This window comes from Stegodyphus dumicola, chromosome 9 (assembly GCF_044657685.1).
Source record: "Stegodyphus dumicola isolate Sdum_Otavi_A_Nest chromosome 9, ASM4465768v1".
Lineage (NCBI taxonomy): Eukaryota > Metazoa > Arthropoda > Arachnida > Araneae > Eresidae > Stegodyphus > Stegodyphus dumicola.
In genome coordinates this window covers 52,730,843-52,745,319 of record NC_140776.1, presented here as the reverse complement: position 1 = coordinate 52,745,319, position 14,477 = coordinate 52,730,843, and the positions used below count along the sequence as shown (strand labels likewise).

The window sequence follows — 14,477 nt, the reverse complement described above, 5'->3', positions numbered from 1 at the left end:
TAAATATATGTAGCAACGAGAAAATGTGCTTTTGACAGCAGCTCATTTCGACGATGGAAAATTTTTCTAAACGTAAGAAATTTGTCACTTAATTTTTTATTAAATAAATAATAAAACGAAAAGGATTCGCATAAGACAAAAAAAAAAAAAAAAAAAAAAATTAAAAAAATACTTAATGGGGGCCAACTTTAATGCCTATACTTTTCAAAAGAAAAATATCTGAAGCATGTTGTGCAATAAATGTTTTGTTTATTTACCTAAGGTGAAAGATGCTTTCGTTGGAAGACTTCCTAAAGGAAACTTGCTTGAATACAAGTTACACATAAGAAAAATTAAGTGTCCTTGCAGGCAGCCCATTTGCCGAGATTCGAAACATAGGTTTTTCGGTTACGACTTTTCAGCTCAGCCGCTGGTGGGATACCAGAAAAGATCAAAACTTCATATTAGAGAGAAAATGGTAGCCTAGTATAATACGAAGTTATTGCCATTTCAGTACTGTTTAATTAGTTTATGGCAAACTATAAGAGGGCTATTCCTTAATATACTGGGAGTCTGACCCACATTCAAACTTTAGTGAACAGGCTCACTGCATGAGCATTTTCATGGTTTTAACTATACATGGGTATGAGATAGTTTACCTTAGGAATTCTGTCACAAAAGTATACCTCCCCTTATGCACATTGCCTTTAGCGTGCTTTGCCATATCACATCATCACGTTAGATTATAGACAAACCAAACATAACCCAAGTGAGGACTCTTAGTCAAGGCACATCTTCATTAAGAGCTAAATTAAATTGGCTCATATTCACATTAAACATGAGCAGCAAAAATCCATGAAAACTGGTATGTACGCAGTCCATTCGCCAAGATTTAAATCTGTTTCAAAGTATTAGTATTAAAAGATTTTACTGCTACATCATTGGCAGCCTTTTGTAGTAGCATCTATATGAAAAGTCATCTCAAAGGCACAATTATTGTGTACCAATGCATTAAGAATAACTTTCATTCATGGTATTGTTGTCAGCATTGACATTTGGAGATAGGTTATTTTCTGTAATTAATTCTTCAACTCATTGTTCTTCTAACTGTAGTTTTTAGTGTACCAGTATATCTAACCCTTCCATACACCAAATGTTTTACTTAACTTACACTCCATTAATTTTGAGATTTTATACAAATGGATTTCTTTTCAAAAAAGTTTAAAGAAATTCATTTTTTCCTTTTTGTATTTCAAATCTTAATAAGTTTTAAGACATTTCTAGAAATTCCTTCAGCATATTGATTTAAATGAAGTTTTAGAGCAGAATATCTTCCTTTCAACATTCAAGAAATTTTTATTAGTCAGTTTGCCATTTTTAAGAAACAAAAAAAAAAAAAAACCCACACATACGAATACAAAACTCAAGCATGCTGAAAACAGTTTTAACATTTCAAAATGTAAAAAGAACATACCATTAAAATAACCTGAACTTGAAATACGAGGGCAAACAAGACAGCTGGTTATAGCATTTCATATTTTTTCCAGATGAATCAGAAATTGCAATCAGCTTTCAATAAAATGTACAACATGATTTACAAGAGCAGTTATTTTTTGTTTCTACAAATTCAGTAATGCACTATAACAATGGGCTATTCTGTTAGACTTCCATTTTCATAAAATAATGCAAGCATAAACTGTCATAAAACAATTTATCTTCATTCACAAATTTTTAGATGCCAAAAAGATTAATACATACATGCTGTGTGACAGCAGTACTTCAGATCTCACACTGCCTGAACAGCTTTGTGTAGACTTACGCTGCCCGCAGAAAGTTAGAGGCAAGAACAACACAGCATATATCATCCACACATTTTAAGTTCTCCTGGCCAGAACTGGACTTCAATTTTCAGTATACATATCTAAAGCACTTTTAAACAAAACTCTGAAAACACTTAAAACACATCTCTACTTAAGCTGTTAAAAGGCTAATGGCCACCAGGGTTATGGAGTCGATAGGGAAAATTAACAGACTCCTGGAATTTTAATGACTCCAACTCCCTCACATATATATATATATACATACACACACGAGTTACAGCTTAAAAGAAGTAATAGATGCTACAAAAAAAATTTAATTACATTAACTAGCATTTATTACGAAATGGAAAAACTAGCATTAGTTATTTCTAAGAAACAATATAGCTTCGGCAAGACCTTTGTTAGAGGGCCATAGATCCAATTTAATAAACTTCATAGCTGAGAAGAGTCTTTCCACACTAACTTGAGTAGGAGGAAGAGCTGTTACTGTTAGGGTTACTTCTTTTAACTTTTCAGGATAGATTTTTTTGTAAGTTCTTATTTCTTCAAAGGTCATGAAAAAATCTTGAATTTCTTTAGCCTTTTCAGTATTATCCGAAAATATTTCTCAAAATCTAATTATCACCAGAAAAGGTTGATACTCTATTGCAATGTCTACAATTTGACTGTTCCAAAAATAATTTCATTCTTAATGGAAGTTCATAGATGACTTTCTTTGCCTTTTTAATTTGTTCATCATCCAAGAAAATTCAGTGTTTCGGATCTCATTGTCTAGCAAAATAGTTTCTCCTTTCTTCACTAGAAATTCCTTCTGCAATAAACCCTCCATTTCAGAAAGGAAAAACAACCCATTGGAGATCAAGTGTGTTGAGGTCAAAGTCTCTGGAAAAGCACAACCTTTTTACTGGGCAAATGCATGTACTGTTCAGTAATAAAATATCTGTAGTTTAAAAGGGTTAAGCAATTAATATTGCTTAATTTGTCATTATGGCCCAGTTTACGAACACCATGTAATGTCTAGTAACAATAATAAAAAGGTCATATTTGATATTCATTCATATTCACCTGAAAGTATTAGGCAGTTTTTAATGTTGCAAAGCATACAAAGGGGCAGGACACCAGGGGTTACACTAGCCTTGTTTTCATGTTATTCAAACATTTTACAATAACTATTGTTCAGTCCAATTTTCTCTGCATCAAAACCGCTTGCTAATTACACTTTCACAGATACAAAGAGATACTCTAAGTTACCAATTTTACTGGAATACAGTATCCACAGAATGATTAATAACTGCACTAGGACTATTAAAGAAGATCTATAATTAGCAATATTTTTCCACTAAAGTTTACGTGTCCATTAAAAGCACTTGATGCTTTAAATAAGATAATTCATATTTATAGTTGTCATTTCCCAAACTCTAAGAGATTTTCATGCTAAACAGCAGCATCAAAAGAAACTTATAATCCTTTTTTAATACATGATATAGGTTATTCAAGTACTTGTAATAAGACTAATTGAAATATATACCAAAATTCAATGCTTATTGTTAATTTCATTTTGTAATTTTCTAGTTTTGAGGAAATCCACCCAGAAGAGAAAGGTCAGCTTCAACTCAAAGTGTAAAATAACTAGCATACTGTAAATGAATGTTATAATGTACCTTATACTGAATATCAATATTAGCTGCTAAACAAATCCTAAAGTTCCATAAATGTCTACAACAGATTAAGACTGGAAGGAAAATACTAAAGATAATTAGCAGTGACAAAGTAAAATTTATTCAACTGCCAATAATTGCAGAAGAAAACACCTTCCATTAGTAAAGCAAAATGTTATCTAGGTTAACATCTTCAACATTCCTTTCAATGAATAATTGTACTTGCAAGCCCATACTTAAAATATTTTATGCAGGGTGCTCAATTTATATATTGAAATACATAAACTTTTACCCATATTACTTTCATGTACATATCTATAACATGTTATAGAAAAAGATCTGTATTAAGACAATTTCATTTTAAGCAGACTGACAAAAACTAACTGCTGAAATGAATTTTTATTGGGCCAAATCAATCACAAACAAGAAAGAATTTGTAAAAAATTAAGCATACAGTCCAAAATAAAATTTTATTTTAATTTCCTCCACGGAGTCTCAGAACAAGATGCAGAGTAGATTCCTTCTGAATGTTATAATCAGAAAGCGTTCTGCCATCCTCAAGCTGCTTGCCAGCAAAAATAAGACGTTGCTGATCTGGAGGAATTCCTTCTTTGTCTTGGATTTTTGCCTTCACGTTTTCTATTGTGTCACTTGGTTCTACTTCAAGAGTTATTGTTTTACCTGGAAATATTTTACAGCTTATTAATAATAAATCATATACAAGGAAAACATACTGACAATCCTAAATAAAAGCTTATGCTGAATCGCATTTTGCAATATTCTACTTTAAAAATGACAACACATGACTGAGAGAAATCTTACACATTAGCCACTCTGATATCTTAAATTTTCTCAACAAAAACTTAACTGTAAATAAAAGTATTTTTAAATAATACATCAACTTTCACAAATTACAGTTCAGTGAAAGTTTAGTTATTAGGGAAAGTGCAGAACCACCTATTGCTTGACATAAAGAATTGCACAAACATGCCATTGCACAACAGTAGTTGTTTTACACATCTCTATTTTCTCTACAAGCATTTCTCTTAAAATAATGTTAAGTAAATTTCTTTTGGTGGAGGATTCTAGACAAACCAAACATTTCTCCGAATATGTGTACACACTTCCAATACTACGCAGCTGTTGGAATGGTTTCCAATCTTCTCCTTAGCTGTTAAAAATTACATCATTAATGTATCCCATCCACAATTACTGGTACAAAAGTTTAACGAATTCCTTTTACAACTGTAGCCATTTTTGTACATTTTACCCTCCCCCCATTAAAACTTTTCTACACCAATCTTGATGCACTTTCCTTAGTTTAATGCTAAGAATAATTCACTTGTTAATTAATAAGTCTATTTTCCTTTCCCCATTTCATTATCCACAAGCAAGATGGGAAATGTAATCATTCATACCATCAAACAATTTAAATAAACTGCGTAAACCTCATTTTCATTATTATAGTTAATACACATGCCAAATTTCAAAACACGCCTAAACATATATATCCATGTACATAATTCAAAAGTCAAACGAAAATGAGCGTTATATTTAAAATTTTCATTCTACATCTTTGGAAATTTTAAATAAAGTAATTCTTTGAAGGCAGGCTTAAGAACATCAATTCAATTTTTTTTAAATAAATCAAAACTGGCGTTTTTTTCTGCAATGAACCTAATTTTCAAAATGTGAAAAAATCAAATAAGTATATTGTCTTAATAAATGCAAGTTTATGAAATATATACTAAAATAAGTAATTATACAAACTAAATTAGATAAAATAAATGCTGTTTAAATACTGGTTTTCATAACAGATCTAAAATCCTGTGCCACTCAAAGGGTTAAAAAAAAAGATTTTGGTACTATTCCGTTTTGAGGATCGTAAAAAATTGCAGCGAAAATGTATACGCAAAAGCGCCAAATCTAGCTTAAGCGCTGATTTCAGATTGCGTAAAGTTTAGATAGTTCTGTATTTCTTAAGACGCCACTGAAATACAAGTTTAATTTTTAAATCCTTTTTTGATATTCTATAGATTTAACTATTTGGGAATTGCCCATGACGAAAAGTCTGCAATATAATTTTTTTGAAAGAAAAGGAATCATTCATCATAGAAAATTATGTTTGAACAACCAACGAGATGAAATTATGCTTTAGCGATAAGTCGGTTGCGAAAGAGATGCAGGCATCCATTCAGTTATGTTTAGCAATTTTTACACAGATTATAATAATGATCTGAGATAGTTATTTACTCTTTTGCTTCCATTCAGTCATGTTTAGCCTTTTTCATATAAATTATAATAATAAAAAGTATTACATGAAATTAAACTTTCATCTAAATTAAAACAATAATCTTAGATAGTTATTTACTATTATACTTCCTTTCCTGCGTTAGGGTTGCCGCAATTATTTTTAGCAGCACTGGCATCAACAATAGTTGGGCGATTTTTTACGGTCCTCAAAACGGAATAGTACCAAGATTTTTTACAAAACTTGACAGCTAGGCATAATTAAAAGTCGTAGAATCGAAATATGGAAAATATTTGGCTTGTCATTTCGGAAAAGGGAGATTTTGCATCAAAATACTATATTAGAACAGTGATATATATATATATTTAATACATAACACAAAATAAGCTTCTGAGACCCGAAAAACGCAAGTTGCATTTGACAACTGGCCGAGTAGAACAGGATTTAGAACTCTTCTGCGCTGTGTACACATACACTATTCCTTAGCAATTCCACCATCTGGAAACATTTTCCTAAAGTTGGATAATGATCCAATAATGCAAATAACAGAAAGTACCTAAAGACAAGATATTTTAAGGTCCTTCTCAGAAAGCACGAGACTTGCTATAATTGCAAACAAAACAGCTTTCGTATTCATTGGACACATATCAGACAAGCCACAGCACATATGCTTACTGAAAATCCAGAAAATTACATTTCCATTCAGGCTAGTGGCTAAATCACTTTTTAGATGAAAACAATATTATCAATGCACATTGATAATCTTCAGAAATTTTTAAGAATATGAGAGAGTGAAATATACTGTTAATCAGCTTTGCCAGTTAACAGGGATGGAAACTTTGGGACTAACCATGTCATAATTATCCCAGGTCATCACACAGGATTGCCTTGCTACTTTTTTTAAATTATTATGTTAACTTGTATACATGCAGGGCCCAGTTTACTAGCTAAAATTTTAAAGCAAAACTATTGGCATTGTAAATAGTAAGAAATTCAGTCTTTTATCCATAAATGTATTGTTTGTCACAGATGTAAATTATCTAATAATCAATGGCAAGGGTGGGAGTTAATGTTGGATGCATATTTAAATTTTATTTATTTATTTTTTTTTTTTTTGCCTTATTTATTTTCTCAGTATTTAATTTGGTACTACTTTGGTAGACGGTTGCACGGATTTTTTTTGAGATCTACATTGGCACAGTTTTTACTGTCGTCAGCCATATTGAAAAATGCTGTTTTTACGCATTTCACGCATAGTAAAGTATTCGAAATAAAAATAAGTATCATTAAAAATAATGGATTAATTTTTTGTTGAAAACATTGTTTTTTACAATGGCTGGCAAATGTAAATAAAGAGATTTACTAAGTGTATAAAATGCTAAAGTAAAGTTAAATTATTACTTTCATATAATAGAATAAAAACACTGCTATAAAAACATTGTGCTAACATTTAATTGGAATAAAATATTACTTCAATTGAATATTGAATTAAAATTATTAACCAACGTTTAAAAGAAATTTTTCAATTACTTAAATTCAAATCCTTTAAAATGTTTCATAGGATATAATTAGTTAACATTAAAACATATGCGACAATAAATATCTCAGGAATTTTTGAAAAAGTATTAATTTAATAAAAATTAAAGTGTACAATAATAAAGTAAAAGAAAAATACATACTTACATTTTTTTAAGCATTTTACCTTAAGTATATTGATAAGTAGCAGGGGGAAAAAAAAGATTTTCATCTGTTATCCCTATCTCTCGCACTTCATTGAAGAAACAATTAGCGAGGTTTCCCCAAAAAATGTTTAATAAATTTCTTCTGAACCTTGTAACAATAAATAAATCTTTGAGTAAGAAATCCATGTTGTCCAAAATAAAGTCTCAAACGGCAATTTTTTTATGCCAATACCAATAATTCTTGGCAATTACCAATAGCAACATTTATCTTCAAAATGGAGACATCCATTCATTACCTATGCCTGCTTCTGAATGCACCATCATTCAGCAGTGATAATTCCCTTTGGCATGCCATTCTTAACTGGCAGCATTAGAATTGCACTGATCTATTATTTGCTGTGTACATTTATTGAAGGCAATAATTCTGAAACACCACAGCATACAAGCATTTGCCTCCATTAACTTCAATTCTATGTATTCACTATTAAAAAATTTTAACAACATGGAACTCTGCCAAAACAGTAAATTAGTAAAGGCAAACAATGAGTTAACAGTGTTTTACATTTACTGGATGAAGAAATACATCTTTTACTACCAAGCTATATTTTCATTAAACAAAGCATACAATGCTGTCTGCCAAGACTTAACGGCAGCTGGCTCATCATTCACCTGAATTTAAACATTGCACAAAATAAAAAGAGACCTAGGATCAGGCCAAGATTTCCTTTCAAAAATTACTGAAGTTTTAAATTAGCATTTACTATTAGAACCTATACCATCGATGGCTCAAATGCAATGGCTTATAAATACGTGAAAACATACCCATTCAACCTGCAACAGAATCACCAACTATATTTTATCACGTTGCTTTTAAAGTAAAATTTGCTGATATGGTTTTAGATTTCACTATAAGGGCATAGATTTCTTTTAAAACCAATAAGTTTGTTTTCATTTCAGTAATTAAAATATATATAACAACTTACCAGTTAGAGTCTTCACAAATATTTGCATGCCACCTCTCAGCCTCAAAACAAGATGTAATGTGGACTCCTTTTGAATATTGTAGTCAGATAATGTTCTGCCATCTTCTAACTGCTTGCCAGCAAAAATCAACCTCTGCTGATCTGGCGGAATACCTTCTTTATCTTGTATTTTTGCTTTAACATTTTCTATAGTATCACTGGGCTCGACTTCCAATGTTATGGTTTTACCTAGAAATAAATATGATTTTTTAAGCAACAGTTCCCACAATAAGAGCTCAATACTTCTCAAGTGAAACTCATCTTACCTGTTAATGTTTTGACAAATATCTGCATTCCACCTCTTAATCTCAAGACCAGATGAAGAGTAGACTCTTTTTGAATGTTATAGTCTGACAGAGTACGGCCATCTTCAAGTTGTTTACCAGCAAAAATAAGTCTCTGCTGATCTGGAGGGATTCCTTCTTTATCTTGGATTTTTGCTTTTACATTTTCAATTGTGTCACTGGGCTCAACTTCTAATGTAATTGTTTTGCCCGTCAGTGTTTTCACAAATATCTGCATACCTCCCCTAAGCCTCAAGACTAGATGAAGGGTAGATTCTTTTTGAATATTATAGTCCGAAAGAGTACGGCCATCTTCTAATTGTTTACCAGCAAAGATCAGACGCTGCTGATCAGGTGGAATACCTTCTTTATCCTGGATTTTTGCTTTCACGTTTTCGATAGTGTCACTGGGCTCTACCTCTAAAGTAATGGTCTTGCCAGTAAGAGTTTTCACAAAAATTTGCATTCCTCCTCTTAACCTAAGTACCAAGTGCAGAGTCGATTCTTTCTGAATATTATAGTCTGATAATGTACGTCCATCCTCTAGCTGCTTCCCTGCAAATATAAGCCTTTGTTGATCAGGAGGAATACCTTCTTTATCCTGGATTTTAGCTTTTACATTTTCTATTGTATCACTAGGCTCAACTTCCAATGTGATAGTTTTTCCAGTAAGAGTTTTAACAAATATCTGCATCCCTCCTCGAAGCCTCAAAACTAGATGCAGAGTGGATTCTTTCTGAATGTTATAGTCCGATAATGTACGACCATCTTCTAACTGCTTACCAGCAAATATAAGCCTCTGTTGATCAGGTGGAATACCTTCCTTATCTTGGATTTTAGCTTTAACATTTTCAATTGTGTCACTGGGTTCAACTTCTAGGGTGATCGTCTTCCCAGTAAGAGTTTTCACGAAGATCTGCATTCCTCCTCGAAGCCTTAGGACAAGATGCAGTGTTGATTCTTTTTGGATGTTATAATCTGACAATGTACGTCCATCTTCCAACTGTTTACCAGCAAATATAAGCCTTTGCTGATCAGGTGGAATGCCCTCCTTGTCTTGGATTTTTGCTTTGACATTTTCTATCGTATCACTGGGCTCAACTTCCAATGTTATGGTCTTTCCAGTAAGAGTTTTAACAAAAATCTGCATACCGCCTCTCAGTCGCAAAACTAAGTGCAGGGTAGATTCTTTCTGAATATTATAATCCGAGAGTGTACGCCCATCCTCCAACTGTTTTCCAGCAAAGATAAGTCGCTGTTGATCAGGAGGAATTCCTTCTTTATCTTGAATTTTGGCTTTTACGTTTTCAATTGTATCACTGGGTTCTACCTCCAAAGTGATGGTCTTTCCGGTTAGAGTCTTGACAAATATCTGCATACCACCACGCAACCTGAGGACTAAATGAAGAGTGGATTCCTTCTGAATGTTATAATCAGACAAGGTTCGACCATCTTCCAATTGCTTTCCTGCAAATATTAGCCTCTGTTGGTCAGGAGGAATTCCTTCCTTGTCTTGGATCTTGGCTTTTACATTTTCAATGGTATCACTTGGCTCCACCTCCAAAGTGATAGTTTTTCCAGTAAGTGTTTTTACAAAGATCTGCATCTTGCTCTGGAATATGAAAAATAAAAATACTTAATACACTGAATTATTCTTAGTACATTCAGAGTTGCATTTTAAAGATAAAGGTCACTTTTTTTATATGTACCTGGCATATAATCTGACAGAACTATAACGTTTCTTAAGTATTTATCATTGGGTATCCCTCATGCATTTGGCTTCTCCACAGGTATCAAAAAAACCATTGAATATGCATAATGAAAATATACAAAAATAGTGATGAACTATATTAGAATTCCACAGACAAAGGATTGACTTTTTAATAGTAAAAAGAAAACTGCACAACCTGCAGTAATAGTTTTTAAATTTAAGCAGATCATGGGCAAGTAAACATATTTACATGCTTTTCTTCGTCTTTAATCGTTGCTAAACGATACCTATTATAAAAATGTTGATATATAGTTTTAAAAATAAGTAGCTTTCTTTTCGATTATTTTAGTTCAGAAATTCCAAGTTGTCTGATCACTTCTGTGTGCCCCCTTACCTCACACAATTTATGACAAAATAAGAGATTCAATTCTTTGGTAAGAAGTTCGGAATACTTGATGTCTTACATTTCAACGAAACTTATTCATGATTACGGGTAAAGGTCGGAATCGCCGAATTATTTGTCTGGCGTTTCTTATAATACTAGGAATTGGATTTCTGTCAATTTTCTTTGACTTTTCAAGAGAAAATAGGTCGATGTGTACATGGATAAAGTCAAGGGAGTGCACAATGCTGTTTTTCTGAAAGTCCGATTTATTTTTAAGCGAAAATAGGACGATGTGTACATGGATAGAGTTTGCGTAATTCTTAAAAACGCGCCACGCAGCGAGTGATTCTGCACTTTCCCCTTCATTAAATATACAGTACACATGCGGAATTACTTTCAGACCTGAATTTCTAATATAGAATATCTCAGTAATCTATAAAATTTAAGTAGTAAAAGCGAAATAACATCCCTTGCACATCAATATCTGTTCACTTACTAACACCAAGATTTAAAAATTTAATATTATTACCATGAACGTTTTACAGTCCGTTAACATCAGAACATTAGCGATTGTTTATAGTTTCGAAGTATACTTAACAGCAGTTCCACAATGGTAATGACGGATTTTTCTTTTAAGCGCTAATTACGTAACGTTTCGAGTAGGTCTGAGATATAGCATGAAAACTCACAACAAATACAATTGATTAATAAAAAAATTTCTCATAATTAATTAACAACTGAAATACATAGAGCAATTGCGTTTACTAAAGGTAAACAAGACTGGAAAGAATCAATAAAAATTTTCATACATAATAAATAATCTATACATACAATATCAATTTACACATTACTCTACTCACAAGCAGAAAATTCTGATTTAAATTGACAGCTGCTTCAAAGAACTAAGAAATTACCAAAAAATTCCTTACCTTGTATAAACGCAACGTTGAGACGCTCAAATTTTGTTCGAAATGGCGAATTTCGCGATTATATACTGCAATCTGACGTAAAGGCTTGATTAACAGTTGTCTGAATCTCATTGGCTACTGAGCTCAACTGCGGTACACGAAACAACCAAAAAGTTCTAGACGTTTCTGACGTCATGGGGCTCAAGATGCGAACCGCACGCTTACGATGGAGCTTCACAACGCAAGCTGCTTCATACTCATTGATTTAAGCATCACGAGCCTCACTTGGAAGAGCAGCGACACTATCTTCAAACTGCGCAATCTCAAATATATTGCTGCAAAAAGAAGTAAACATTGTTCAAACTTGAAGTCAGGTACTCAAAAGCACGTGATTGTAACTGTTTTGTTTTAAAACTGAAAATAAGGCAATGATTTTTGTTTAAAAATGATGATTTGTAAATGAAGGATATTAATAGATATCTAGAACGAACTAAATTTTTCATAAAATATTTTTGTTCTTCCTGCTGCAGCTTTTTCTGAGGAAAACATTTTGAAAGTTCATAAAATGAACTCTGAATAACTTTCGTCCTTTATTTATCCATTAGGAATGGTGTGTGTTTCATAAATCTATCTCTTAACGAACAGAAAACAAAATCACCCAACATAAAAATATTGGCGAAGATATTCTATTTGGAATTAAATGAACGATATGGATGAGTGATTATAATCGTTTCTTAACCTCATGAAATTTTATTTAAAATAGTATGGAGAAATGCAATGAAGAAATAAACAAAAGTTCAAAGTACAGGACCAAAAGTAAAAAATTCAAACGGGATGCTAAATCAAAACATGTTAAATTTATTCCAACTTTTTAGTTGCTTATCCTGAATATCCTTAGCGTGAGAATAATACAATGGTGACTATGGGAGGGTGTCAGCGGTATCCTTTAACATGACTATACTAGTCTATTTTTTCGATTATTTATTTAAAATATAAAATGAGAAATCTGAATAAAGCGATGTAACAAAAATCTTTAACAAAATTTTATTAAGATTTTGTTACTTATCCAGATTGATTCTGTCTCAAGCCTATGAATTGGCTTACCATCGGCCGAACAGTTAAATCCGCTAAATTGTTCGATTCGGGTTCCAATCATAGAATGGAATAGCTGCACTAATGTTTTTGTAATTTCCCCCCATGTGTAATATCAGTATGAGCCTAAATCATTTAAGAAAGTCGTCCACGAAGGCATTCCTCCTCTCAGCCGAATAGAAGCAGCCTTTTTACATTTAAAAAATTTTCAGTTTTATGTCATCTATTGCACTGCTTCATATTTTATAAGATATCTGTTGAATTAGACTGCACTGTGTACTATTATTAATAGAAGTACCAGTTTGTAAGATCCATATTGTTTTAAACTTTTGTTTCAAGATAATGAGCTCGTAAGTTTAAGAATTCGTTTAGAATTATTATTAGTTGCGATCGCATATTCGCTCGAATTGCTCCGTTTAACTTAATTCTATTCATTCACGTATTACGTCACATTTGAATACCGATGTCGTACCTCAGTTCCTTCTACGAATGTATTTTATTTAATTTTATAATGGATCCTACAATTTATTAAAACATATGGTGCTTCACAATTCTGAAAGATGAAATTTTCACAACATTCAAAATGCATGACTACAACTAAAATGAACATAGACAGGAATTTTTATATGCAGAGCTTAAATTGCGCCGGAGCCCAGCTCAAGCAGACATTTGATCTCGAAAATTATATTTTTAGCAATAAATTGTATTAAAAATCGCTTATTAAATTATAATTTATACCTTTACGTTTTATTTAATTTTAATTATTGAATTATTTTAATCTTTAATTATTGAATTACTTTAACCTTTAATTATTGTCACCCAAATGGTATAGTGGTTAGAGGAGCCTACTACGGTACCGAAGGGCCCGTTTCGAATCCCGGAGAGGACATGGATGTTTCTAATTGTATATTGTCGGTGTGGCATAGCGGCACTCTAAATATGCGGAGAGCCGAAAGTCCTCTCGTGTGGATTGCATGGAATACCTCCATGGTGGATTGGTGGGGAGACTCCCGAGTTGTCCTTTCTCAAAATTGTCCTCTCTCTTCGAATCCAACCTCTCTTCGAAGTAGGCTCTGGCAAACGTTGTTCCATGTAATAGGGACAAGACAACAACAATCTTGAATTATTTTAATAAATTAATTATGAATTAATTAAATAATTATCAGTTAAAAATATTTAATAAATATTGATTATTAGTATCAGTTAAATATTAATTAATTAATCTGATAATCATTAACTAATTAATTTTTAAATTATTAATGACTTTAAAAGTCATTTTATTTATTTATTTACTCTTGCTCCTCTTTCCTGGCGGTCTATAGGGCTCCGGCACTTCTGCTTTTAGAAATTAAGCCCTGTATATATGTTATACAGAGTTTATTATATTTTTACGTTTCGCGAAATTTATATATAATGTCCTAAACTAGGGGTCCTCAACCTTTCTCTCCCGAGAGCCACATCAATAAATTCGCAAAGATCTGTGGGCCACATGTCTGTCAAAAAATAGTGTAGTCAGAAAATTTATATGAGAAAAGGGAAGTTTGTTTTGTAACACTACAATTGATTCTAAGCGAAGAGATAGTGTTACACATCTGTATATATAGTGTTATACATCTATATCTGTATATATATATATATATATATATATATATAACATTGGTTCCAAAAAGTCAAACGGAAATCGA

The 14,477-nt window shown here is 32.1% G+C and overlaps 1 protein-coding gene across 1 annotated transcript; it reads right to left on the bottom strand.

Moving 5' to 3' along the window:
• Positions 1-3,837: 3,837 nt before the first annotated feature.
• On the bottom strand, positions 3,838-11,871 carry LOC118185435 (polyubiquitin-C). Its single transcript, XM_035355281.2, has 4 exons — positions 11,722-11,871; positions 8,679-10,308; positions 8,374-8,601; positions 3,838-4,138 (listed from the first exon to the last, which is right to left on the bottom strand). Exons 1-4 carry the CDS (start codon positions 11,830-11,832, stop codon positions 3,933-3,935), a joined length of 2,175 nt encoding a protein of 724 aa, XP_035211172.2. The 5' UTR covers positions 11,833-11,871; the 3' UTR covers positions 3,838-3,932.
• Positions 11,872-14,477: the final 2,606 nt, after the last annotated feature.